This window comes from Lemur catta, chromosome 7 (genome assembly GCF_020740605.2).
Source record: "Lemur catta isolate mLemCat1 chromosome 7, mLemCat1.pri, whole genome shotgun sequence".
In the NCBI taxonomy this organism is placed as follows: domain Eukaryota; kingdom Metazoa; phylum Chordata; class Mammalia; order Primates; family Lemuridae; genus Lemur; species Lemur catta.
The window spans coordinates 96,007,272-96,032,076 of NC_059134.1; the positions used below are offsets into that span (position 1 = coordinate 96,007,272).

At 35.9% G+C, this 24,805-nt stretch overlaps 3 protein-coding genes across 4 annotated transcripts; 1 reads left to right on the plus strand and 2 right to left on the minus strand.

Annotated features, from left to right (window-relative positions):
* Positions 1-2,086: 2,086 nt before the first annotated feature.
* Positions 2,087-10,566, minus strand: LOC123641852 (olfactory receptor 5M10-like). Of its 2 annotated transcripts, none has more exons than XM_045556785.1 (2): positions 8,619-9,209; positions 2,087-3,034 (listed from the first exon to the last, which is right to left on the minus strand). In XM_045556785.1, the coding sequence occupies exons 1-2, from the start codon at positions 9,207-9,209 to the stop codon at positions 2,087-2,089; spliced, it is 1,539 nt and encodes a 512-aa protein (XP_045412741.1). The 2 variants fall into 2 exon arrangements, with proteins under 2 accessions (XP_045412741.1, XP_045412742.1); XM_045556786.1 differs by lacking the exon at positions 2,087-3,034 and adding an exon at positions 10,556-10,566 and having other exon boundaries at positions 8,271-9,210.
* Positions 10,567-19,269: 8,703 nt separating this feature from the next.
* On the plus strand, positions 19,270-20,253 carry LOC123642129 (olfactory receptor 5M11-like). The gene has a single exon (XM_045557040.1). It carries the CDS (start codon positions 19,270-19,272, stop codon positions 20,251-20,253), a length of 984 nt encoding a protein of 327 aa, XP_045412996.1.
* Positions 20,254-24,037: 3,784 nt separating this feature from the next.
* Positions 24,038-24,805, minus strand: LOC123642130 (olfactory receptor 1020-like). Its single transcript, XM_045557041.1, has one exon. It carries the CDS (start codon positions 24,803-24,805, stop codon positions 24,038-24,040), a length of 768 nt encoding a protein of 255 aa, XP_045412997.1.

Below are 24,805 nucleotides of genomic sequence, written 5' to 3' on the forward strand. Positions count from 1 at the left end.
AGACAGAATTTGAAACCAAGGGATTTTCTTTTGCACTATGTAGTGGCTGAGTTACTTACGGCAAGTCCTTAAATCTCTATGTCTAACACTCTAAATGTTGTAAATGGAGATAATAATTATTATCTCACTTACTACTTCATTTGTGGATATTAAAATAAATAATGATCCTAAAGTTAGTACTACACTATGATTATGTCACTTATAATTATTTTTATACATGCTAATTTGTGTTCTATCCTATCTCCAAAGAATTCCTCAGGGGGCTTTTATCCAAAGAGTTACATGATAAAAAAATTAAATCACAAATGGGAGTAAATAAATAAAACACAAAGTAAAAAGACTACAAACAAAACAAGTCAACCACTTGGATTAAAAAGGTGTCAATATTGAGTTTAAGTTTGGTTGCTGCAAGCCACAGCAAGTTTTCAGGACTACAAAATAAAAGGACACATACAATTATTTAGGCAAAATGTACAGTATTTTTTGCACTAATTCTAAAATACATTTTTTAAATAACATTATAAATATGGGTATCAGACCATTTTAGTTGCTAGAAATGAAACACAATTCTTTGCTTAACAAAAAGGGACATTTGTTATAATGTAAAGGAACATCCCTCAGATTAAATGATGCTCATTGCCAAAAAGAAAGTGGAGGCAGGGACTCTGTGGCAATGAGGACCTTCTGGCACTTGCTTTCCAGCTCTTCTGCTTCATTATTTCCTCTATAGATCATCTTCTGATGCCCACTGTCACAGACAAAACCAAACAAATATACAAACAAAATGCCCTAAAATTTAAATATTAAATTCTTGTCACCCCCAATTGCCTTCTTTCTTTTTCAGCTGGTGTTTCTGAAAGAAGGCTTTGATAGAAGCAGACTGATTCAATCAACTGAGACTTAAGAATAGAGCCCAATTTTACAAAAACTACAAGTCATCTAGGTGATAGTCTGGAAATTAATTTGAACATTTTACAGTAAATAGTTTATATCATACCAGCTTTTCTATAGTGGTGTTGGTGAAAATCAGAGGGCAAAATATTAAAATAGCAAACATCTAAGGCAATTTAATAAGGGATACATATATATATTTTTTTTTCAATATGCAGCCATCTGGTCAACTAATAACGTGAATGAATTATGTGTCTCTTTATATAGACTCTTTACTATCAATTTTCTCTATAGCAGAACTACTGAACTATTTCAGAACTACTGAAACAGGCTTATGTGAAAAATAATTGGCCACAAAACAGCTTTGAGAAGCAAAATAAGCTGTCTTTTCTCCTTAGAGACATGTGCACCCCTACTCATTTGTATATCATTTCAGGCCATTTATGGGTATGCCGAAGTCAATTGATAAGACACCATTGACTCCTAATAACCCAGCCCTAAGTCAGAGGTACTGTGCTGGAAAACAGACCTGGAATGCAATTAAAGCACACTGATGATAGAATTGGGTCCATCCTCTTGGAAACTCATAAGCAGGTCTTGATAATGAGTTTAAAATCGAGGAGCATAACCAGTATTATCATATGGACAAGGACGTTTTGAAAGATGTTTATCATGTGGGTTTGGGTAAACTTACAGAAAGTTTTACCGAAAGGTGACCTATATCTTTAAATTTTTGCAATGTGATTCCAGTAAGTACAAAGGTGTCAGCTATTGTTTTAAGACATCTCATTGGAGTAGAAATTATTTCATCAAAAAAAAGTCAAACTAGTCACTATGGCTCTGTGGACCATAATATTCAAAGGAGATGGGTTTTCAAAGTTCTCATCAGAGAAAGTTAGTTATATATTAATAATTCACACAAAATAAGTAAAGACATTGTTATTGTACATAATTATTTGATACCAACCAAATCATTCTCATAGAATCTCTCCCAAACAAAAAACTTTTAATTTCAATATTAAGGTCTTTATTAAAACAATCTGTCTTCAAGGTGTTAATTTTGAGAAGAAACTAACGAAAGTTGTCACTGAGAGTCCATGATATTAAACAAAACATGACTATAGAATAATAGGTTTGTCTACTGAGAAGAGTCACTGTGTTATCCTAGGCACCCCATAGTGGTTACAAATAATGTCTAAATTGCACTTTTATGAAACAATATTTCCCTAATCATCTGTTGCAAGGCAAGGATTACGTCTTTATTCCTTAGGCTGTAGATCAATGGGTTCAACATTGGGCTCAAAAAAGTATAAAAGACTGCAATTATTTTGGACTCCTCTACAGACTTCTCTGATGGAGGCCTTAAGTACATGCAGAAGAGGGTTCCATAAAATAGAGTGACTACAGTCAGGTGGGAACCACAGGTGGAAAAGGCTTTGTGCCTGCCTGCAGCAGAACGCATCCTCAAGATAGCCGCAAAAATGAAAAGATAGGAAAGAAGAATGATGGAGAGAGAGCTTGAGAGAGTAAATCCAGCTACTACAAACATCGCCATCTTTTTGACAGCGGTGTCAGAGCAGGCCAACATTATAAGGGGAGGATCAGCGCAGTAGAAATGATTGATTTCAAGGGAGCCACAGAAGGATAGATGAAATGTTAGCAATGCCTGAGACAGTCCATTAAGGAAGCCACATATATAAGTGACAGTGACCAGATAGAGACAAACATTCTTGGACATCCTGGAACTGTAATGCAGAGGACTGCAAATGGCTACGTAGCGGTCCAATGCCATTGCAGCAAGGATGTAAAATTCAGTGATCACTAGAGCAATGAAGAGAAGACACTGTGTGAAGCATCCAGCGTAGGAGATGGTCTTCTGGTCTGAGAGGAAAATGTACAGCATATTTGGGGTAATATTGGAGGAATAGCAAATGTCTACAAAGGAGAGGTGACCAAGGAAGAAATACATGGGAGTTTGGAGGTGGGAATCGGTCCGGATAAGCACGATCAGGCACAGATTCCCTGACAGCGTGACTAGGTAGATGACCAGGAACACCCCAAAGAGGATCCTCTCTAGCATGGGGTCGTCTGTGAGTCCCAAGAGAATAAATTCTGTCATTATAGTGTGGTTTGGGGAGAACATCTTCTTATACCTTTAAAATTGAAAGTGACAAGACTGTGTGTGAGGATTTCTATCTGATCCAGATTCTATATTTATCCACTCATATATTATTCACTCATTCATTTATTCATCTGTGGGACAATTACTCTTTTCAATAAACACATCAGAATGTCCATCTAATATTTTCACCCTATATCTCTATGGTATCTGTCCTTCTTCCTAAAACACACACACAAACACACACACACACACACACACGTTCTTTCTCTCTCACACACACACATATTTCATATATATATATATATACACACACACACACACACACACACACATATATAGATACACATTCATGTATTCACACATTTATATCTGTCTTCTTGGGGAAATCCACTTTGGTAATTTTTTCTAACTTCGTGAGGAAACAAAAAAACCCAAATGAATGAAAATCAGCTATGAAAAGCAACATGTTATTTGCATCATTCAAATGGGCAAATGAAGGAATTTCAATCTCCAGGGTCCCTCCATCTCTGATATCCTATTGTTTCAGATATAAATTGAAATAAAATTTATTACAACATGTTAACTTAAAATTCTTAGTTGTCTGGCTTAATATTATTCAGAGAAAGAACATCAAATTAGTGAAATTTATCTCGATATGTGGCTAAGAAGGTATAGAATTAAAAATTGTATCAGTCCTTTATAATTTTATCCACCCATATAATCATGTGCACTGCAGAACTCGACAGGTTTTCCGTCCCAATTTTTGGGCTTAAAGCAGTAAACAAATTTCCCATTTTCATGGAGCATATGTTATAGTAGAGGAAACAGAGTAAACATATAGAAAAAATACATAATATAATTTAAGGTAAAAAGCAGGTTCTATAAAAAAAATGAAGGTGTATGCTTTTAGAGCAACATTCAAAGAGGACTTTTCTGAAAAGATAGCAGGTGAACAGCAAACAATTCTACTAGAGTGTGAATGTTTTTGGTTCCCATTTTTGTGCAACTAACCCACTCAAGAAAATGTTTGTTTAGGCAATCACAGATAATGCTTAAAAGGGGATTCAGCTTCCAGCCCCAGCCACTCTCTCTCAGTCCTTTGTGAAAATGAGATATGACTGTAAAATTTACCCCTCAAAAATTACACCCTAACCGCATTACTTATTTAATTCTCACATATACATCAGAAAACATTGCATATAACAATTGATTTTTAGAAAGTCAATGAAATACTAACATATAGATAGACTTTCCATACACAAAAAAAGATGTATTTTTAATAAACAAATGTAGAACATGACCTACCTCTAAATGTTGACTCACTATATTGTATAAAAGCAAGGTGGGAAGATTTATAATATATTTGTTAGGTATATTCCCTGGAGTACTTTAAAACTAATTCTAAAGAATCAATTAAAATATTCTTTGTTTCTCAAGGGCATAACCTTAATTTGATGCTTGGAGGAGCTAGATTCTCCTTTGAAGATGAAATCCCTGTGTAACACGTGTGTACACTGTTACATTTGTACATGACATCTTAGCACAAATAGAGAAATTAGTCATTACTTTCAATAATATGGAAGGAGGAAAACATGGAGTAGATAAGTTTTGTATTTTTAACATAGTAAAGACAAGGGAATTCTCATCAAATTCTTCAATTTTTCTCCATAAACACTGGGATGAGGGCATCCACTGAGGATGAAGCATAGGAAGGTTTGGCAGGTGAGAAATTTGAGGAGAGGAAAGCTTTGAAGGACTGTGGAGAAGAGAAGAGTGACATAATCAGAAGGAAGTAGAGGACTGGCCAGGGCTGAGGTTCCTTTGGACAATGGACATTACGGATTGATGCTGGAACCTTTCTGCCCTACCGAGTTAATGTCATCAACATGCCAAGAATCAAAGACAGGTCTGACAACTAGGATCATTTATAAAAGTATTGGTTTAGAGGAGGGATACAAATAGAATAAAGAATATTTTAATGTTGTTTGACACTGTATTTGTTAGAGGAAAAAGAAAACTAGGGATGCTTTTGTTAGTCTTTATGTTTCAGTGCACAGATAGTTCCAGACCAATACAATCAAATGAATCAAAGTATACTCTGACCAGGACAAGACAGGCATCAATAATTTTCTTAGTGTTCCAAATGGTGGGTTATACTGTCAGCAATCAATCGATAAGAAATGATGGTATATCAAAATCAAAATGTGGATTTGGTATACCATATGAATTTGAGATTATTTGAGCATTGCCATATTTTTTTTCTCAAATTGAAATGTAAACTTTTCTCTATTTAAATTTTCTGATTTATTCTGATTCCTTCCATTAATAAAATTTTAAAAATATAATAGTATTGCTTAAATATTTCTATGAAATCAGAAGTCTTACAAGATTATAATACTGGTGCCTCACATTTCCTGACCCTTGTTTTGCATAAAAGTAGTTGAAGATCTGGCACTTCTTTAAGCAGAATGGTAGCTTTCTGTTTGAAGAAAATATGCCTAAAGTATGTGTGTGTATGTATGTATTTATGTATTTCCTTATAGATGTTAACATAAACAACACTGTAATAAAACATAAGATTTACAAAGTGACTCTTCTAACAATAAATAAAACTGGCTCAATAATAACTAAATATATAAAATTAAGTGTAATGAAGTGGCTATTTTAGAAAAGGAATAACAAGCTATCTATAATTATAAGTAGGGGATCACACGATCAGAAGTTCATACATTAAAAAGGAAATGTTAATTTATTTATACAGCAACAAATAAGATTAGAGAATACAGAATATAGCTACATGTATGAAACTACGTTAAAGAAGAGTTTTACACATACTCATTTGTCCACAAAAGCCTTCATAAGGCTCTGTTTATATTATTTGAAGACATTAATTCCTTAGTTCGTGTCACTGTCTTTCAACTGCAGTGACCAATGATGCATGTCTGCTAGGAGACCTAAGGAATTTAGCTACACAAATGTGACAATGGTCAGATAGTTGAATACCTCCTGCTGGCCCTAGAAGACTTTTACTTGTGTAATTGTTATTATTCAATTGGCTATTTTTATTTAAAAGTTATAGCAGGTTCAACATCTTACTGAAAGTCCTACTGATATAATAAAATCGTACAAATTGGAAAGAAACTAACAAATTTTTGTTACTCACAGGTGACATGATACTTTATATAAAATCTGTTTTAAAATATATGAAAAAGTTCAGTGTATATTTTGAAGGGTTATAAGATTACAAGGTTAATATTCAAAAAACATTCACAGAATTATATAGAAACAACACACAAATGGAATATAAAATTTAAAAATATCATTGTGTAATACATCAAAAGCATAAATTAGTTAGAAATAAATACAATAAAGGTGTGCAAATGCAAAAGATACATACTGAAAACTACCAAACCCTGAAAATAGAAATTAAAGAGGACTTAAATAGTGAAAAGATATATCTCACATGTAGGTTAGACTATTCAATATTGTCAATAGGTCAATTCTTCCTACACTGATTAATAGTTTTAATGCCAGTCCCATCAAAATTTCAGTAGGTTTATTTTTTCAAAATTTGTTCAGCTGATTCTAACATACATAATGATATTTTAAAAACTTAGGTTAGCCAAAACCATTTTTGAAAGGGAACAAAAGAATTTTGGATAATTTACAGTACATAAACTTATACAGCCAGTAGGATGTATCCAATTATCTGACCATTGTAATAATTATGCAGCTAATTCATCAGGTGTATTTCTAGCAGACATATATCAGTTGATCATTTTAACTGAAACAAAATGACATTAACTAAACATTTAATGTCTTCAAGTATAACTTAAACAGATTTTGGAAGATTTTCTTGGAAAAGTATAATCAGTATGTATAAAACTCTTCCTTGAGTTAATATCACACACCTAATAGTTACCAAGAACTTACAGTACTCAAAGTGTAGATCTAAGGATAACAACAAATCGATTAATGTACAGAACAGAGAGCCCAGAAATATACCTGCTAATATTATATACAATGGTTTTTTGAGCAAAGGTACAAAGGTATTTCAATGAGATTGCTGTTGGAAAAATTGGATATATATGTAGGAATATTTAACTTCAACTCCTATAACACACCATATGTCAATACTTCAAAATGAACTTTATGGGAACAATAGTCCTAAATGTAAATACTAAATCTACAAGTGATCTAGAAAAATAAATAAATAGAAGTATATTTTCATGATCTTGAGGAAAACAAAGATTTCTTAGGAAGGACAGAAAAGCATTAATTGTGAAATATATTTCACAGTCTTCCTAAGATATAGATACATATATATATACACACACACACATATATATATATAAAGAAAGAAAGAGAGTCATCAAATTTTAAAACATGTATTCTCCAAAATTATGCTGAGACAATGAAAAGGTAAACTACAGAATAGGAAGGCCATAGGCCATTCACATGAAATAATTCTGACAAAGGACTTGTATTTAGAATATATAAATATTGCCCACAATTCACTGATCAAAATATAAACAGTTCAATTAAAAAACAAAGTCTAAGTTGTGAGAAGACACTTCACCAAAGAAGATATATGAATAGCAAATAACTACACAGAGAGAATTTCAATATCTAAAATTGTCAAGAAAACACAAATTTTAACTATAATGGAATATTACATAAAGAAGAGTCCTTCCCAGACCAAACTAAGCAAAAAATCAGAAAAACCCTCTAAAGGAAATTTGACATTTTCATCAGAAACCTTATGAAAGAGGATTTTATTGGATCTGTAATATCATTCTAAAGATACATCTTAGAGTAATAATATGAGCCATACTCAAATGATCCTCATTGTTATATAATTTGTATAAAGGATAAAAGAAAAAAAAACTCATCTACTATGGTCGACAAGTTTCTGGAAAATAGTTTGGAAGTTATTAAGCACTATAAAAATAAAAGGTATTGTCATTTCCATAGCAATTAATAATTCTGTCTTTTATAAGTTTGCATCAGTAGGAGTACTGTGGATGGGCTCATCTGTTCTTTATTGATTTTATAGAGTAATAACAGTGACTTCTAGTCTTGCCTTTGAGTCTATAATGTTTTTATCAATTCATTGAGGTGGCACTGTAAACTTTACCTAATAAGTTGACACATACTTTCAAATTGCATACACAAATTTGAAGGACAAAAAATACTCATAACAGAAAGTGATTTGTTAATTTAAAATGCTCATGGACCTGTGACCAAAATATCTAGCTTATTTAACAAACAGTTTCTTTAGGATAACTTCCCTTATTGCTCTTTTAACATCTTTGTTTCTCAGACTGTAGATCAACGGGTTTAACACAGGACTCACAAAGATATAAAAAACAGCTACAATTTTCCCCTGTTCTACAGAGGCCTCAGACGGGGGCCTCAAATGCATGCAGAACAGCGTCCCGTAAAAGATGGTGACAGCCGTCAGATGGGAGCCACAGGTGGAGAAGGCCTTGTGCCTGCCCTCGGCAGAGCGGATGCGCAGGATGGCTGTGAAGATGAAAATGTAGGAGATGAGGATGACGGTGAGAGAGCAGGTGAGGTTGGAACCAGCCACCACGAACATGGCAGTTTCTTTGACGTAGGTATCTGAGCAGGCGAGGACCATGAGGGGTGGGTCTGCACAGTAAAAATGGTTGATCTCGTTGGGTCCACAGAAGGACAGACGAAGCATCAGGATGGTTTGTGCCAGACCGTTTGCAAAGCCATAACTATAAGGAGCAACAACGAGAGAGAGGCAGACACATCTGGACATTTTGCTACCATATAACAAAGGCTTGCAGATGGCCACATAGCGGTCATAAGCCATCACTGCGAGCATATAATACTCTGTGATCACCAGGGCAATGAAAAAGTGAAATTGTATAGCACAGCCAATGAAGGAAATGGTTTTTCTCTTGGATAAGAAGTTAACCAGCATCTGAGGAGTGACATTGGTGGCATAACAGAGATCTACAAAGGAGAGGTGACTGAGGAAGAAGTACATCGGAGTGTGAAGTTTTGAGTCACTTCTGATTAACAGAATCATGCTCCCATTGCCGATGACCGTGATAAGGTAGATGACTAAGAATACCACAAAAAGGACAGGTTGCAGCTCAGCTCGATTTGTCAGTCCCAGGAGAATAAACTCAGTCACTGTTGTATAGTTTTTCTTTAACATTGTGTTTGCTTGGCTTCTAATGAGGGCTAAATAAAAGGAAATAAAAAAATGCATATGGCTTTTGTCATGTATTCATCACCCCCATGGTGTCATCTGACATTTCTTCCTCTTCATTCAAACTTGTAAATACATATGGCATAAAAAAACAGCCTCATAAGTTTGTAATTGATATTTTGAACATGTAAGTTAATATAGAGCTTCTCACATATACAGGCAATCATATTTTAAATGATTTTCTGCCAGTCTTTTCTGAAAGTCTTTTCATATTTGAAAAGGCTTATCTTTTACCTTTTTCCAAGTCTTCTTCCTATGTGTTCACTTACACTTTCCTTGAACATATGATTGTAAACATTGCTTTCCTTTAAAATTGTAATTCTTTGTTTTACAATACACCTTTGGATGTGGTATCTAAAGTATCAACCATTGAAACTCATCTACATTTCTCACAGCCAAGGGAACATAGGGAAGTAGAACTGATATACAGTGCGTATCCTTATACGTTACAAGGATCTCTTTACCTGCCCCTCTGAAAAAGATCATTTTCAAGCTGTTCCCTCACCCTATAGTGAATGCCCATTTTCCCCACTTTAGTCTACCTCAGGTGGCCCTCATATCACCACATGTACTTATCATCACCAAATCATTCCTAACTTTTAAGACCTAGCTCAAGATATTCTTTGTTCTGTGTATTTTTGCCCAACCAAGGCAAAAGTTGGATCTTGTGGAATGATAGTAAATCTTAAATATTTTTATGTATAAAAGACATATATACACACACACAGAGTATGTAGACAATATGCATATGCATTTGTATGCAGGTACACACATACACATGTATCAATGGTATAATGCTTATGGGGGGACAATTAAGGAAAAAAATAGTGCATCAAAAGTCTCCAGAGGAAGAGAGGAATTGTGAAAAGTTGGTTGAGAAACATATCCTCAAACAAAAATGATTTTGTTTTAACTCTACCTGATTATAACATCTCCCAACATTTATGCAGGATAAATGTGACCATGAAGACCATTATGGAAAGGTTGACATCCTCCTTTAATGACACATATCCAGATTCAACAGTATTATACTGACAATATAACTATGTCAGCAGATTTTTAATAGCTACCATACCAACACTGGAAACAGGTCACTCTTCAAGGCACTTTGTCAATTCAACACTCAAGAATCTTGTACATTCTGTTATCCCATTCTGTGTGTAAGGACTTTGGACTCACTGGCTAAGCAAGTAATCCTAAATCAGTAGAATCATAATTTTTTTGTGCTTGTCTTTTTTTAAGCTCATAGGGTTCAACTGAATTTTAATAATGATTGACAAATAGGAAAATATTCTTTTGGTGCTAAAATGGTATTTTCATTAGTCTCTATTTATTGAAATATTAATCAAGTTCAAAATAATTAATATCTCCATCTTTTTTACTATGGGGAGATGAGGTAATTTAACTGAGTACTTTATGTAATAGCCTTACTTCTAAGAAAAAGAACACAGCATCCTTCTGGTTTGAGCAAGGACATCTCAGAGGGAAACTTTTGCAAGTGGATAGAAGTGACTTTGGGGACATCTGAGACTTTGCCCTCCTGACATTTGCCTTGCCCAGAGACATTCTCACATAAACACTTTCTGCCCAAAGAGTCCAGAAAGTTGGACTTCGGTTTTAACAAGGGTGGTGCTTCCTTCATGTGTGTTCATGGTTCAATTTGAAGTGGAAAAATAAATTTAGAGAATTTTCCCTCATAAAACATATTTTTTTCATTAACTTTAAATAATTAATATAGATGATAAGCCTAAAAATGGCCTGTTCTTCATGAAGGGGATATAGAACATTACATGATTCAATGTTTATAATGATAAAGAGTAGCGTTAACACAAAAAAAATCAGAAAGATTATTTAATACCACACCTTTTTTTTTTTTTTTTTTTTTTTTTTTTTTTTTTTTCACAAAGTGAGAGAGTAAACGTGATTATTGAGCCTCCGCAGAGTATAACAGTCACTGAGAGTTTGCAGTCACACTTTCAGAGTGGAAATCCAGGTTCCTCTAGTTCCCAGCTGTGTGGCCCAGGGCAAGTGACTGACCTCTCTGTGCTTCATTTTTCTCATTCACAAAATTTGGTTAATAACAGTAGTCCTCTCCAGACTAGAGAGTTAATTCAGAGAATATGTTTAAAATATGTCTGGCATGTATTAATAGTAAGCATTTAATAACCTGTGACTACTTGTATTATTTGATGAAGGATCCAGGTCTGGTCTGTAACAAGACACAACATCAAAGTGTGAGCTTCTTTAGGGACAAGGATGTTACCTAATCTGGTTGTAGACTCAGGGGTGCCTAGATTAGTGCTTTCCCAATTGGAGGCAGTCAATAAGTACTGATGAAGTTAACGTTCTCTTTGGTCTAGTTCAGATTCCATTATGTAAACACGTTGTAAACACCATTCTGTAAACACCATACTCTGGGAATAGTAGCATTTTCATAGAGACTTTTGCTAATTAATTAGAATATATTTCAGCTCAATTTTTTTTATTGAATAAAATGTTTATTTCTAGATTTCAAAATATTAAAAAGTCTAATCCTACCTGAGAAAGATGAGTGATTTCATGATGACAGAATGAATAAGAAGAACCTGAAGAGTTTATAATGAAATTGTCACCTAAGGATTAAATCCCTATGGTTCAATTATTTCTAGCAAAAATTCATTCAAATTATGAAGAACCATTATTTTTCCAGTCCTCTGAAAATCCTAAACTCTTTGAGGGCATCAGTTTTGCCCACTACCCAAGGTCATGAGGGAGTCAAATCTCCCCAGAAAGATGAAGCAATAGGATTCATTATTTATTTTACTTTACTCTTGAATGACTTAATATATTTTGCCTTGGGGAAATATTAAGTTTCCTTGTTTACAACCTGTAAGATAGAATATCCACTATATAGAGAGAAAGTTCTACAGTGTGGAAAACCATTGTATGATCAATTAACTTTTGCTGAATTTGTACTAGTTATTTACCGATTTTGAGCCTTGTGCCTTCATCTTTTTAATAGGGATGATAATACACATCTACGGAACACTGTGGGTTACAGATAATATTGGTGTGCTGGTGATTCTCCCTTTATCACTCTACTTCCATCCAGATCTATTGTCTTTTCTTCTCTGCCTTGCATTGTCCACCTGGAGTTTAATCCCTGTGGACTGCATTAATAGAGCTTTTTGGTATCTGGTTTTCCCTGACTGCATGTGAGAGGAATCAGCAGGAAGTCAAAAGTGGGAAGGAGGAAGAAATAACTCAATTTCTTTCTCATTCCCTTCCAGCTTCAATATAAACAGGAATATGTGCTAGATGTGTGCCACAATGTGTGCTAGCGTGCCTACATCCCTCCAAGGAGAACTCCTGCTGGGGTGTGTGTTGGGGAAGAAAGTAACAAGGGATTTTTTTTTCCTGGCTCCAGTTCTCACTGAGCTCTGGTGACAGTAGCCACTGCCCTTGGTCCTTCAGGCCTAAGGGTAGAAATTGGTTTCTGCACTTAGCCTCCAGGTGTGTCAACTTCCTGGGCTGATTTCTTGAACCATGCTAGATGCTCTATCTTTTCAGTGAATTCCCTTCAGCTAAACTATCTGAGTAGAATTTTGTTTTATGCCACATCTCTGACCCAGATAGTACGTATTCAATAAGGGTTGCAGTGGAGGCAGTAGCAGTCATAATAATTATTATAATAAATATTATTTTTGTTAAAGGCTTTGGATATTTGGGGTTCCCCATTGTTGGTGCTTAAAGGGGTCATTGAATCCCCTTCCTTCTGGATCTTGATTCAATTAAGGACTACACATATTATCAGATATTAAAATTATTAGCATTATTGCAGGCAAATTTGGATTTGAGAATGTGCCTACAACATGCTTTTCTGCTTCTTCCCTCTAAATTGAAATCCTTCAGATACAGCAGAGCAGCAGGGTAAACTTCCTCCCCTCTCCCCTTTCCAGACCCATGAGCAGCCTCAGCATCCGTTTCTATCATAAAGAGGAGAAGAGGATGCTTCAGATTAACAGCTGGGCAGCTTCAATAATTCTTTTCATAATTTCACCAATCTCCATTCTCCCTCAGGTAGGGTCATGGCAGGTGCAGGGAGATCATCACAAAGTGCCCCTCAAAATGTTCTGTCCAGTCATTCAACCCTCTGCCTCAATCCTTTTCATCATGCTTGCTACTCCCTTGCGAGTATGTATGTATTCCAGACATCTCTGAGTCCCCTTAATTTTACCTCCCATTCCCAGTGCCTCCCACGGCCAAATATTAACATCATCTCCATGACTTTTTAAATATCTCAAAAATCAAATTTTCCTACAACCAAAAGTAGAAGAAAGAAATTGACTCGATTGCAAGGAACATCAAAGAAGCTAGCAATGATACTTTGAAAATATTGGAGATCCACTTTTAAAAATCTTCCAGAATTTTATTAATTTATTCCCTGAATATAAATGACAATTTTGAGAAAGTGCTGTGAATGGAAAGTGCATGATACAAGGAAAGCAAGTCATGGCTCTGACTTCTTTTTATCTCATCAACCACTATCAACCTAGTACCTGACTCTATCCTTTTTGCCTGGAGACTATGATAGTTTTGAGTTCCCCCTGTGAGTCTTCTCCCTATAAAATATTTGCATATGTATCTTTGTCATGTATATTTTATATTCATAGATTTTACAACTGTCTAATTAACATAATTATTCACATTATTATATTCGTAGCATATTATAGCTACCCACTAACCAGCTTAATAAACCTATATGGTTTGGAGTGTTTTCAGAGCCAGCCCAGAGATATCTAAAATAATAATATTTTTTATTTGAAACCAAGTTCCTGCTGTGTCCTTGAAAAACAATTATTTAATTCCTCTGAGTTTTAGACATTTTATCTGTAAGAAATAAACAATAATATCTGTATCATAAGGACAATGCATGTGTTCAGTAACCTTTGTTTTTCTTTGGCAATGAATATAAATATCCATTTTAAAATGCTTAGCACACAAGTGGCTGTTATTTGATAAGTACACAAGTGATAATAGTAGTTGTCATACTAAGAGTTGCAAATGCATGTGCCCTACCACCAGATGATATAAAGAAAATGTGAAAATGCAGCCTTTAAATTCTATGTAATTGCTTTTAACTTTCATAGAAGCTCCATCCAGATGAGCAGAGATGTGGTAAAACGCAATTTCAAAATACGATTTTTATAGTGGATGCGCCATAAATCCAATTAATTCTATTTGTCCAACCCGAATTTAGGAAAATCCAGAGATATAGGGAAAATGAGAAATTGTAGCTAAATGCACTTTTATTTACAAAACATTCATTACAAAATTTTTCCTTTGTGTGGAGACTTTTGGGATACCCTGTATAATGGACACAATGTATCACCTTAAGAGAGAAAACATTTTCTTCACCAAACATTAAAGCATAATTTCTCCTAACCAACATATTTAATCAAAATTTGATAGTAACTTGGCTTTATGACTAGGTGTTACAAATGTAACAGATACTACTACAGTAGCACTTTCACCCATTTCAATTAGTAAACTAGACAGAAACACATTTCCAGAATGACAAAATAAAGGGTATATGCAGGATTTTTTTTTTAAACTGTAGCAACATTTTTGCCCACCCTAGCATGTACTTTTTTGTTTATTCTTTGCATGTTTATAGAAACTGGTATGTAAATAGTTTTCATGTTTCTTTTTAGAAAAAAATTATAATGACCAAATACCTTTAATCATTGCATTACCTGGGTCCTTGTATCAAGACATAATTACATTTTACATGGAATTGTAGAAAGTGGGTTTCTAGTGATTTAAATAACTTCTTTTGAACTTCCTCTTTAGGGAAATATCCAGTCATTCAGATTTTAATCCTGTTTTCCCTTCTTTTACTTATGAGGCCTCAATCAGTGGGGAGGGGCGGCTTAGATCTATATCTGGTGCTGTTCTCCTGTGTTCTTGGCTTCTGGTCTGCCTGATTAGCATTTGCTCTGCTGTCACCTGCCATGACAAGCGCATCTCAGGGTCATTTCTCTCTCTTGGCTGGACATAGCCTGTTAATCTTCCCACTTACCCAGCTGCATCTTGGTTTTCACAGGAGCTACAAATCTCCCCCTTAGGTCTACCTTTATATCCATTCCAGGAAGTCTGCTGTGTAGGACTCATCTTCACTAGTACAACATGTCCAAGTCACGACATCTTAGTTCTTAGTGATCAAATCTTAGCTATTTCATACTCCCCTATTAGGAGCATGCTGGAAATTTGGAAATTTGAATACTGTTCATGCCATGTGGAAACTGAAGAATGTGGAAATAATAGCTCAAATCCAGGCATGAGCTGCCTAAATAAACTGAGCCCAAAGTTTGCTTTGGCTCCCCAACAAGTTGATTCAGGGCCAAAGCCTAGGGCAGGGAGATCGGAACATCCTGTCTCAAAGAGATCTGCTAAGGTCTTAGATTTTCTTTTGCTTTATGTCTCCACTCATTAGTATGCCTGTGCTGAAGGGCCACACTTTGGGCTTTTTACTTTCTTTCCTTTATAATCTATATATTTTTTATGTCAAGTATTAATGGTGAGTGGATTCCAGGAGAGTAAGGTTGTCTTAGTCTTATGAAAGATACAGTATATTATATCATTTTATTATTATTCAAATAGTATTATTCTGAATTTGGCCCTGAGGACTTTCCTCTGATTTCAAATATTAGTGTAGATAGGATCAAAAAGGAGCCAATATATCTCTGGAATCAGAAATTAAACATATGTGCGTTTAAGTGGCCTTTGCTAATACATCTGCTTGAGCTAATTTTATTTAAACTAATCATCACCATTTAGTTACTTGTTCATTAACTCTTCAGTAAACATTAGCTGTGCACACAAAATGTTATGCAGATCTCCACAGGGGATACCAGGATGAGCTTGACAATAATTCTATCCTCAGAGCATCTAAAGTCCAGTAGAAGAAATAGAAAAGTTATAAAAGGAAGCAAATACTGCCGGAGAGCCAGAGAAAACCACTATGGGCATTCAGAAGAGGAAAAGACTTTTCTATCTGAGGATAAAATGAGCAGAGTCACAGCACAGGTCTTTAGATTGGAATGGAATGGGATCATTTTTATCTGCCTTTTGGGTAAAAATGGAATGCTTTTTTATCTTCCCTGTAATGAATTCCAATATCAAAATTTGCACCAGGTATTTTTGGATTTACTGAAAAACACTTCCTACATCTAATGATAAACTCCGTTAAGATGTGACTTTCGTAAACACCTCCAGAGGGAGCCCTAATGATATCCCTATGTGATTTCTTGATTAATGCTTCAGGGATGAGTCTCCCAAGGTTAGCCATTCAGGTATAAATCCTCCTTCTTTTGAGACTTTCTAGGAGGATAAGAAATTACTATACCTCCACAGGTAAGGCTGGCTGTTTTGAAAATCAAGTAGTCATAAGAAATTTAGTTTGACTTCTTTTTTATTCTTTTGATCACAAAATGGAATTTATCATGAACATAAGAATTGCCACACTAACACAAAACCATAGACACAGACTCTCTCTGACAAAGACAGCAGGTGACTAGTGGTGTATTAGGATGTCAGATAGGCCTGGCAACTATCTCTGACCTTAGTTACAGATCCATTAGTTATGATACAGCTACGATTTAGAGTAGGCTTACAAGTTGAGCTTCAGTCAGTTCTTGGAATTCAAAAAGACATAATTCTCTCTTAACTTCTGTGACTTCTCCAAACCTAGATCCCTAGAATCTGGCACAAGAAAATATAGTCCCACTCCCTATGCCTTTAACGATTTCATACAATTATTACTCAGAGAAAAGTGTTAAGAGATTTGGATAGAAATGAGTGTAAGGGTAAAGGTGAGAAGAAAAAATAAATAACTGTGAATATCTCTCCTTCCGCATGTCTAGGGACTTCCCTTAGGTTTCTCCAATTCGGGTTTGCACTGAGATATGATGGCATTGCTGTACCAGGATCATCAAAACAGGTTTACATTGTTTTGTTCCTAGGGAGTACACCTTTCTCTACTGTGTACCTTCCAACGTTGCTATGGATTTTGTTGAGCTTTCAGCTGAAGCATGCCACTTGGCCAAAGTTCTCAGAAGAGGTTCTATATAGCTTCAAGTTGTGTTTTTGTGGTTTTTTTCCCACTGAATTGTACATGGAACTTTGATTCTTCCCCACCTTAAGCATAATTGCGGTAATCCTATTATTTAAACTGGAATAATTTTGTACATGCCATTATTACTCTCCTTATTCCTCCCATTTCCTCACTCAGGTTTCCCTTGAATTGCGAGAGCACCAGGGAGTGAAAGAGGGGAAGGGGGGGCGGGGGGAGCGCGTGTCTCTTAACAATATGAGATGGGTCCATCTGGTGGAGGCCCCTGGTATTGTAGGTTATGTTATATAATGTGTGACTGAAAAATCCTTAGATACATTTCACCACAAACCATCTGCACTGGCATTTTTAGATCTGTAAACACATCAGTGGGAATGATAATAGATAGTCCTTCTCTCCTACTCCCCACATTTTATAACGTGAAACATAACTATATCAGGGTCTATTTCACAACTGGTGATTTATGGGATACACATTTTTCACCCTGTCCCACAAATCAAACCCTGGGCTGTACGTAATAAACAATAAGATGATGTAACCCTTGATAAGAAAGTTTTTTTTTTCCTTTTCTTCTTGTTTCTCGAGTGTAAGAAGATTTGAGATAGGATCATGGAGGCTCTCAAAAAGATGTTCTCTTTTCAAGCTTTTTAGAGCCAACAGAATACGATGGGGGCTAATGTCAGAGGCTGGGGCTTTACCTTCTTCCAAACTGATGGAGAAAAGTTTTATGTACATTGATGAAAACAATTTTTATGCTTGGGATGAGGGAGGGAAAATTTTGTGGCAATATCTCAGAATCTTCTTGTAAGGCAAAAGTGTAAGCTGCCGGAGGGTAAAACCTGTGTAAAAAATCTTATGTAGTTTCAACAGGTCATTTCAACTGTCTAGGTCAGGGCTTTCAACACTGACTATGCATTACAATCATGCAGAAGCTTGTTAAAAATATTCAAATGTGTGTGCCCCACCTGGGTTGGACTGGGACCAAAATCTCACTGGCTTGCATTGCAGAATAGAGGATTATAAGTGTGAAAGAATGAAAACTACGGCAGTAACTCAGACAAGAGATAATTTTATCTTAGACATGACTGCTGGCAGAGAAAATGCTGACAAGCAGTTTTGCAATTAAGTATGAAATATTTTGAAGGTAGAACTGACAAGACTTTTTGATGGTTCAGATATAAGGTGTTAAGTCAAGGATCTGAGATAAGCTAAAATATAAATATGCAATATGAAATATAATATAATATAATAATAATGAGATTTATGAGATAAAAGTGCATATTAGGTGAAAAAACAATCCAAAAGATCAGTTGTTAATTTGGAAAAAAGGGAATTAGGGTGGAAAGAACACCAAGGGACCGTTAGATGCTTATTGCTGTTGAAAAGTAAGAAATGAGGACGAAACTGAGCTTGAGTGTATATACAATAAATTCTCAGGAAATACGTGGTCTCCCAATTTACAGAAGGTTCACCTTTTCAGGCAATGATGGAAGCAGTCCAGAGGGAGTCACTATTTACCCCATTCCATGATCAAGTATTTGTGTCATAATCAGATGATGGCTGTAGCCGTGTTTGAGAATCAGGGGTCCTGATTCTGTAATCTAACTAGAAACATCAATGAGCTGAGTCAAATCCCATGTGTGTTAGCAGAGCAGAGGTGGGAGCTGCAAAACAGCCAGTGCCGTATAGTGCATAGACTTCAAAATCTTTTGTATTGTTTACTTTAACCAGTACCACAAGCCACTTGAAGGCAACTACTGAAATCTTCCATCTCTGAGGGAGATAGCCTTTGTAATTTTCTTTTCAAAACCAGTCTGTTTGATTTTGCCTATTCTTAGATTGCATATAATTTCTTTTTCTTTCTGACATATTCTTCTTTTCTAACCAGAGAATATGAAGACCAAGTTAGATCCCAAACACAATGGCACTGAGGCAACTGAGTTTATTCTTCTGGGACTGACCAGCCAGCCCGAGCTGCAGCCCATCCTTTTTGTGGTGTTTCTCCTGATTTACCTCATCACCCTGACCGGGAACTTTGGGATGATTTCACTAATCAGATTGACTCCCCGTCTGCAAACCCCCATGTATTTTTTCCTCACCCATTTAGCATGTGTGGATATTTTTTACACCACTAATGTCTCTCCTCAGATGCTTGTTAATTTCTTGTCTGAGAAGAAGACCATCTCCTACACTGGGTGTCTGGCCCAGTGTTTTGTTTTTGTGACTCTGCTCCTTACGGAGTATTACATGCTTGGAGCCATGGCCTACGACCGCTACATGGCAATCTGCAACCCCCTGCATTACAGCAGCAAAATGTCCAGGCCAGTTTGCATCTGCCTGGTGACTTTCCCCTATCTCTGGGGTTCCATGGTGGGCACAATGCAGGTAATACTGACGTCTCGCTTGTCCTTTTGTGGACCTAACACAATCAACCATTTCTACTGTGCTGACCCACCCCTCTTAATGTTGACCTGTTCTGACACTTACATAAAGCAAACTGCCCTGTTTGTGTCTGCAGGGATTAACCTCACAGGCTCCCTGCTCATCATCCTTGTCTCCTACGTTTTCATTTTCATCACTATTATGAGGATCCGTTCCAGTGAAGGGCAGCGCAAAGCCTTCTCCACCTGTGGCTCCCACCTGACAGCTGTCACTATGTTCTATGGGTCCCTATTCTGCCTGTATCTGAGACCGGCAAATGAGCGATCTGTAGAGCAAGGAAAAATTGTGTCAGTGTTTTGTATTTTTGTGAGTCCCATGTTGAATCCATTTATATATAGCCTGAGAAACAAGGATGTGAAACAGGCTTTGAAAAGAGTGTTTATGAGAAATCTTAGTAAAATGGAGAAAAATTCAATATCTACAGTCTCCCAATAAAAAAAAAATGAATCTTAAAATAATCAAAAAGTATCCCTCATTGGTTCTTCTTAAATGAAATTCTCTGGAATAAACAATGTTTTTGTATATTCATAGCTTAGGATCAAGTGGAAGTCTAATGGAAATAATGATTGTTAATTTTGTTTGGAAGTGATGATTGATAGGAAACAACAACAGAAGCCAACTGTTTATGATTAAGCAGGGTCATGTGTTTAGTTCTACTTGAGAATTTATTTCTGCTTGATTAGTTAGCAGATAAGTTCTTCCTTTTAATTCCTAGGTTATCGATATTGAGCATCTCTTAGCTACTCTCAACAGCAAAGTGAAACAATTTACAATATATTTCCTGAATAAGAAAATGATTTACATTCACATAATATGTTACATAGTTTCTTTCAGTGAAAGCTGATTATCTTCTCAAAAGAAACTCATTTCTCTAATTTCAGACACCTTGGTGAATTTTTATGGCTACTTATCTGAATTTAAAACAATATCTACTTTATGATTTCAACAAAGAACATAATACTTTACATGTTTTCTTGACCCTGTGATATGTTTCATTAATTTTCTTCAAACAAAACAGATTATCTTCTTAATGGGAGATACCCATTCTTGATTTAGAAACAATTCTGCCAAATTTTGAATGCCTCTTAATTTTAAATACAGACTGTCCTGGATATAGTGCAAGTTCAGATCCATACGAAATTTTTTTTTAACAATTGATTCAGTTAGAATATGCAAAAACCTAGAACTAGTTTATCTTTTTTCTCTTTTCTTTGTTTCCAATATAAAGGAAACTTGAATTAAGAAAAAAAGATAAGAAAGAGAAAAGGAGGGGGAGAAAAACTGTTAGATGAAGAGTTTTAAGTAGTGAGTGGGGGGTCAAGGCAAATATTTACGGGCTTTCTCTGTGCAGATATGGGCCCCCCAGAGGTTTTACTCAGGCTCGTGGGAAAATTACTTGTCTAAATCCTATCCATCACACAAACTCCACACTCCTTGACAATCAGGCACACTGAAGGATCAGTGTAATAAGTAAAGATGATGTTTATATGTTAGTTAGGCAGTTTGACAGAGGCAGAAAGGAGAAAACACGTGAAGCCTTCAAATCTAGGAAATAACGAAAAATCAAAGAGGCAAGAGTTGCTTTTTCAATGTTATATCCTAAAGCTCATGTCTTCGGCCATATTTTGTTTCCTGATTTTTTCCTGATCCTCTACTACATAAGGAGAGTCTGGCTGCTAGTTTAATCCAAATAGTCATGTGTAACTATCACATACATACTAAGAAGCTTCTGACTCCTGGTTTTGTTTTTGAAGATATTAGAATAAATAGATAATCAGCATAGTTAGTAAAATAAAATGTAGTGACACTTACACTGCTAGTTGGGGGAATGTAGACCATTTCATTATTTGAAAAGCAATCTCAAATCAACTATTTTCAATATAACATCAGGTAGCTTTGCACCCAATGTGTGAAATACTGGCCATACTTATACTTCTCTATGAGCAGAATTCCATGCTGGAAGAATAGAACACTGCCTGTCAACACTGTGACAGACAATGTTGTAAATATGTATTTTAAAATGGAACCCCAAAATTGGATCATATGAGAATACATCTAATCCATCAACTAATAAACTGTATTTTTTTTGATGTCTAAACAGTATAAAGCATTCACTGACTAGACTTAGAATTTGTTAATGAAAAGAGCAGTGGGCAGGGAAGGAATTTAATTTTACTGAATAAATGTACAGTGGACTGTAGTCACTGTGGTAGAGCAAGATTCCTTCTGGTAATTCATGTCCCCACCCCTGTGATCAACATACACTAATACACACATACCACACACCACATGCATCCAATGGGCATTTGAGCCATTTCAGGCAAGCACAGTCCTTCCTAAAAAGAAACGGCCTTGCCTGTAATGCAGTCATTTTAAGTGTATTTAGCGATGGGTACACCATGTGGAAAGTCTGAGAAGAAGAATAAACTAATGGATAACTTGAGAAAGAATGGAGGTGGGGAGAGAGAACAAGAGGGAGAGACACCTGGCAACACTAAGGCTAAGTCCTCATTCCAGGCCTATGTTAGCTGGAATTAACTTTCTGTCCTTTCATGTAAAAAGAACGAATACTTTATTACTATAGGTTTACTTTATGTAAAATGAAAGGTACAGGATACAGAATATTGGTTTATTGAAATATTTAGTTTCAAAGGAAATAAGCCAACTTACTCTAAAAAGAATAAAACATTATCTGACAGATTACCTAACTAGATATAAGAGGACTTTCAATTTCTAACATTGACTTTTTAAAATTGTGATTATTGAATATTTTCAGCTCTAGATGCCAAAAGCAACATTTTGTCTTCCATCACCTCGTGCCATTGATTGGAATGATTCTTTCTTAATGTTAAAACTTTTATTCATGGCCTACTATGAAGGCATGGAGATAGATAGATATAAATAGGTTTCTTTTCTGACAGGGCTCTCAGACTATGTTAGCAGACAGGACATTGTATCATGATTTGTTTCTGTGAGCTTACGAGAGTTGCTTTATCTACAGAATCACAAGAAAATGCATGTGTAACTGTACGCTTTAGGAAGGACAAAGGAGAATATATTTGGGCTGTGTCTTGAAATATGAAGGTTTCTCCAGACAAAAGAATGACAGGATGGACAAGACCATTGACTGAGCAAGAATATCATATGTTCTTAAAATGCAATGTCTGAAAGCCAAAATAACAGAGGGTAAAATTATAATATTTGGGATTGATTTCCTACCAAAAACACTGAAAGCAAAATTATTCCTTAGGTACTTTTAATTGACCACTTTTTCATTAGAGAACAATTAGTCTTTCAATGATGAATATATGCCAGATTCATACAAACTATATTTTATCCCATCCACACAAGTTGAAAACATTTATTGTACACTTCTGTGGTCACTGTCTGTAAAGAAAATCTAGCCCTGCTAGGGAGACATCTCAGTTAAACATACCAGTCAAACTGAAAGCTTTGAACTTACCCAAACCAAACTGTATTTAATAGCTACTAGTAAAATAGATGTGTACAATTATTTGCCAAGGCACTAGGGAAATAATTTTCATCTTGCCATAGTTCCTCAAGGTTAAACCGCTTACTCATGCAAAGATCAAACAACTTGACATTTTATATGCAAGAATTATGCAGAATACCTTTGTAAACCCATAACATTTATGGTTCTTACTCTGTGTTTTTTCTTTATATTTATCCTGTTGTTTGTTACCATTATTTATTCAGCAGTCTGAATTTCTTACCTAGGTTAGGAGCACTGGACTTTGGCACTTCATCAGGATTTATTCTGATATTTCTGTCTGGGGAACGACATAGTTTCTAAGGCTTGTTTCAGTCCCTGGAAATAATCTAGCTCAGCCTATTCCCCATGCCTTCTCCTCTGGAAGTTCAATCCCCATCCAGGCAAGGAGCCCTCAAACATGGAAGAAGATGGAATTACTCATTTACCACTCAGCTTTTCTCTGTCTCAGAAAATTTGTTACTGGGCTCTATACCTGTGAACAGGGTATTGAACTGTAATATTTGGTTATTTTTGAACATTTCAATTCTGTGGAATAAGTGGGATTTATACAAAGTGACAAGATTCTCCGGGATGCTTGGGACATTTGATTCAACTCCACTATCAGAAAAAAGCCTCCTTGCAATGAAACAGAGCCAGGATAAATGCAGGTGGATTTGGTAACTTGCAAGTTCCCCTAGAGTCCTAAAATCCCATGGTTTGATGATTCTAAGTAGAGAAGTAAAAAGAGGATGTTTGAAAAATTCTGCTTAAGGAAGGTTTGACCTCCTTGTTTCTCAGACTATAGATGAGAGGATTTAGCATGGGGATGACCACCGTGTAAAACATAGACACCACTTTGTCTTCATCCATTGAGTAGCTGGAGCTGGGATGCAGATACACAAACAAGATTGTCCCAAAGATGGTGACAGTCATCAAGTGGGAAGCACAGGTGGAGAAGGCTTTGTGCCTCTCATCTGCAGAATGAATCCTCAAGATGGCAGCAAGGATGTAGAGGTAGGAAACCAGAATCATCAGGAGGCAGCTCAGTTCATTAAAACTGGCAAAAGCAAAAATGACAACCTCATTGACGTGTATGTCAGAACAAGAGAGTTTCAGGAGGGGTGGAATGTCACAGAAAAAGTGGTTGATGACATTTGAGTGGCAGAAGGACAGCTGGAAGGTGAAGCCAGTGTGAATGGCAGCATTTAAAAAGCCTGCAAGATAAGTAGCCAACACTAGGAGGGCACTGAGGTGGGGGGACATCAAGACTGTGTACAGGAGAGGCTTGCAGATGGCCACGTAATGGTCATAGGCCATCACAGAGAACAGAAAACCCTCAATGCCAGCAAAGGAGCCAAAGAAGAAGAATTGAGCGGCACATTCATTGAAGGAAATGACTGGGTTCTCCACCCAGAAATTCACCAGCATATTAGGGGCAATGACAGAAGAAGAACAGACATCAACAAGTGACAAGTTACTGAGGGAAAAGTACAT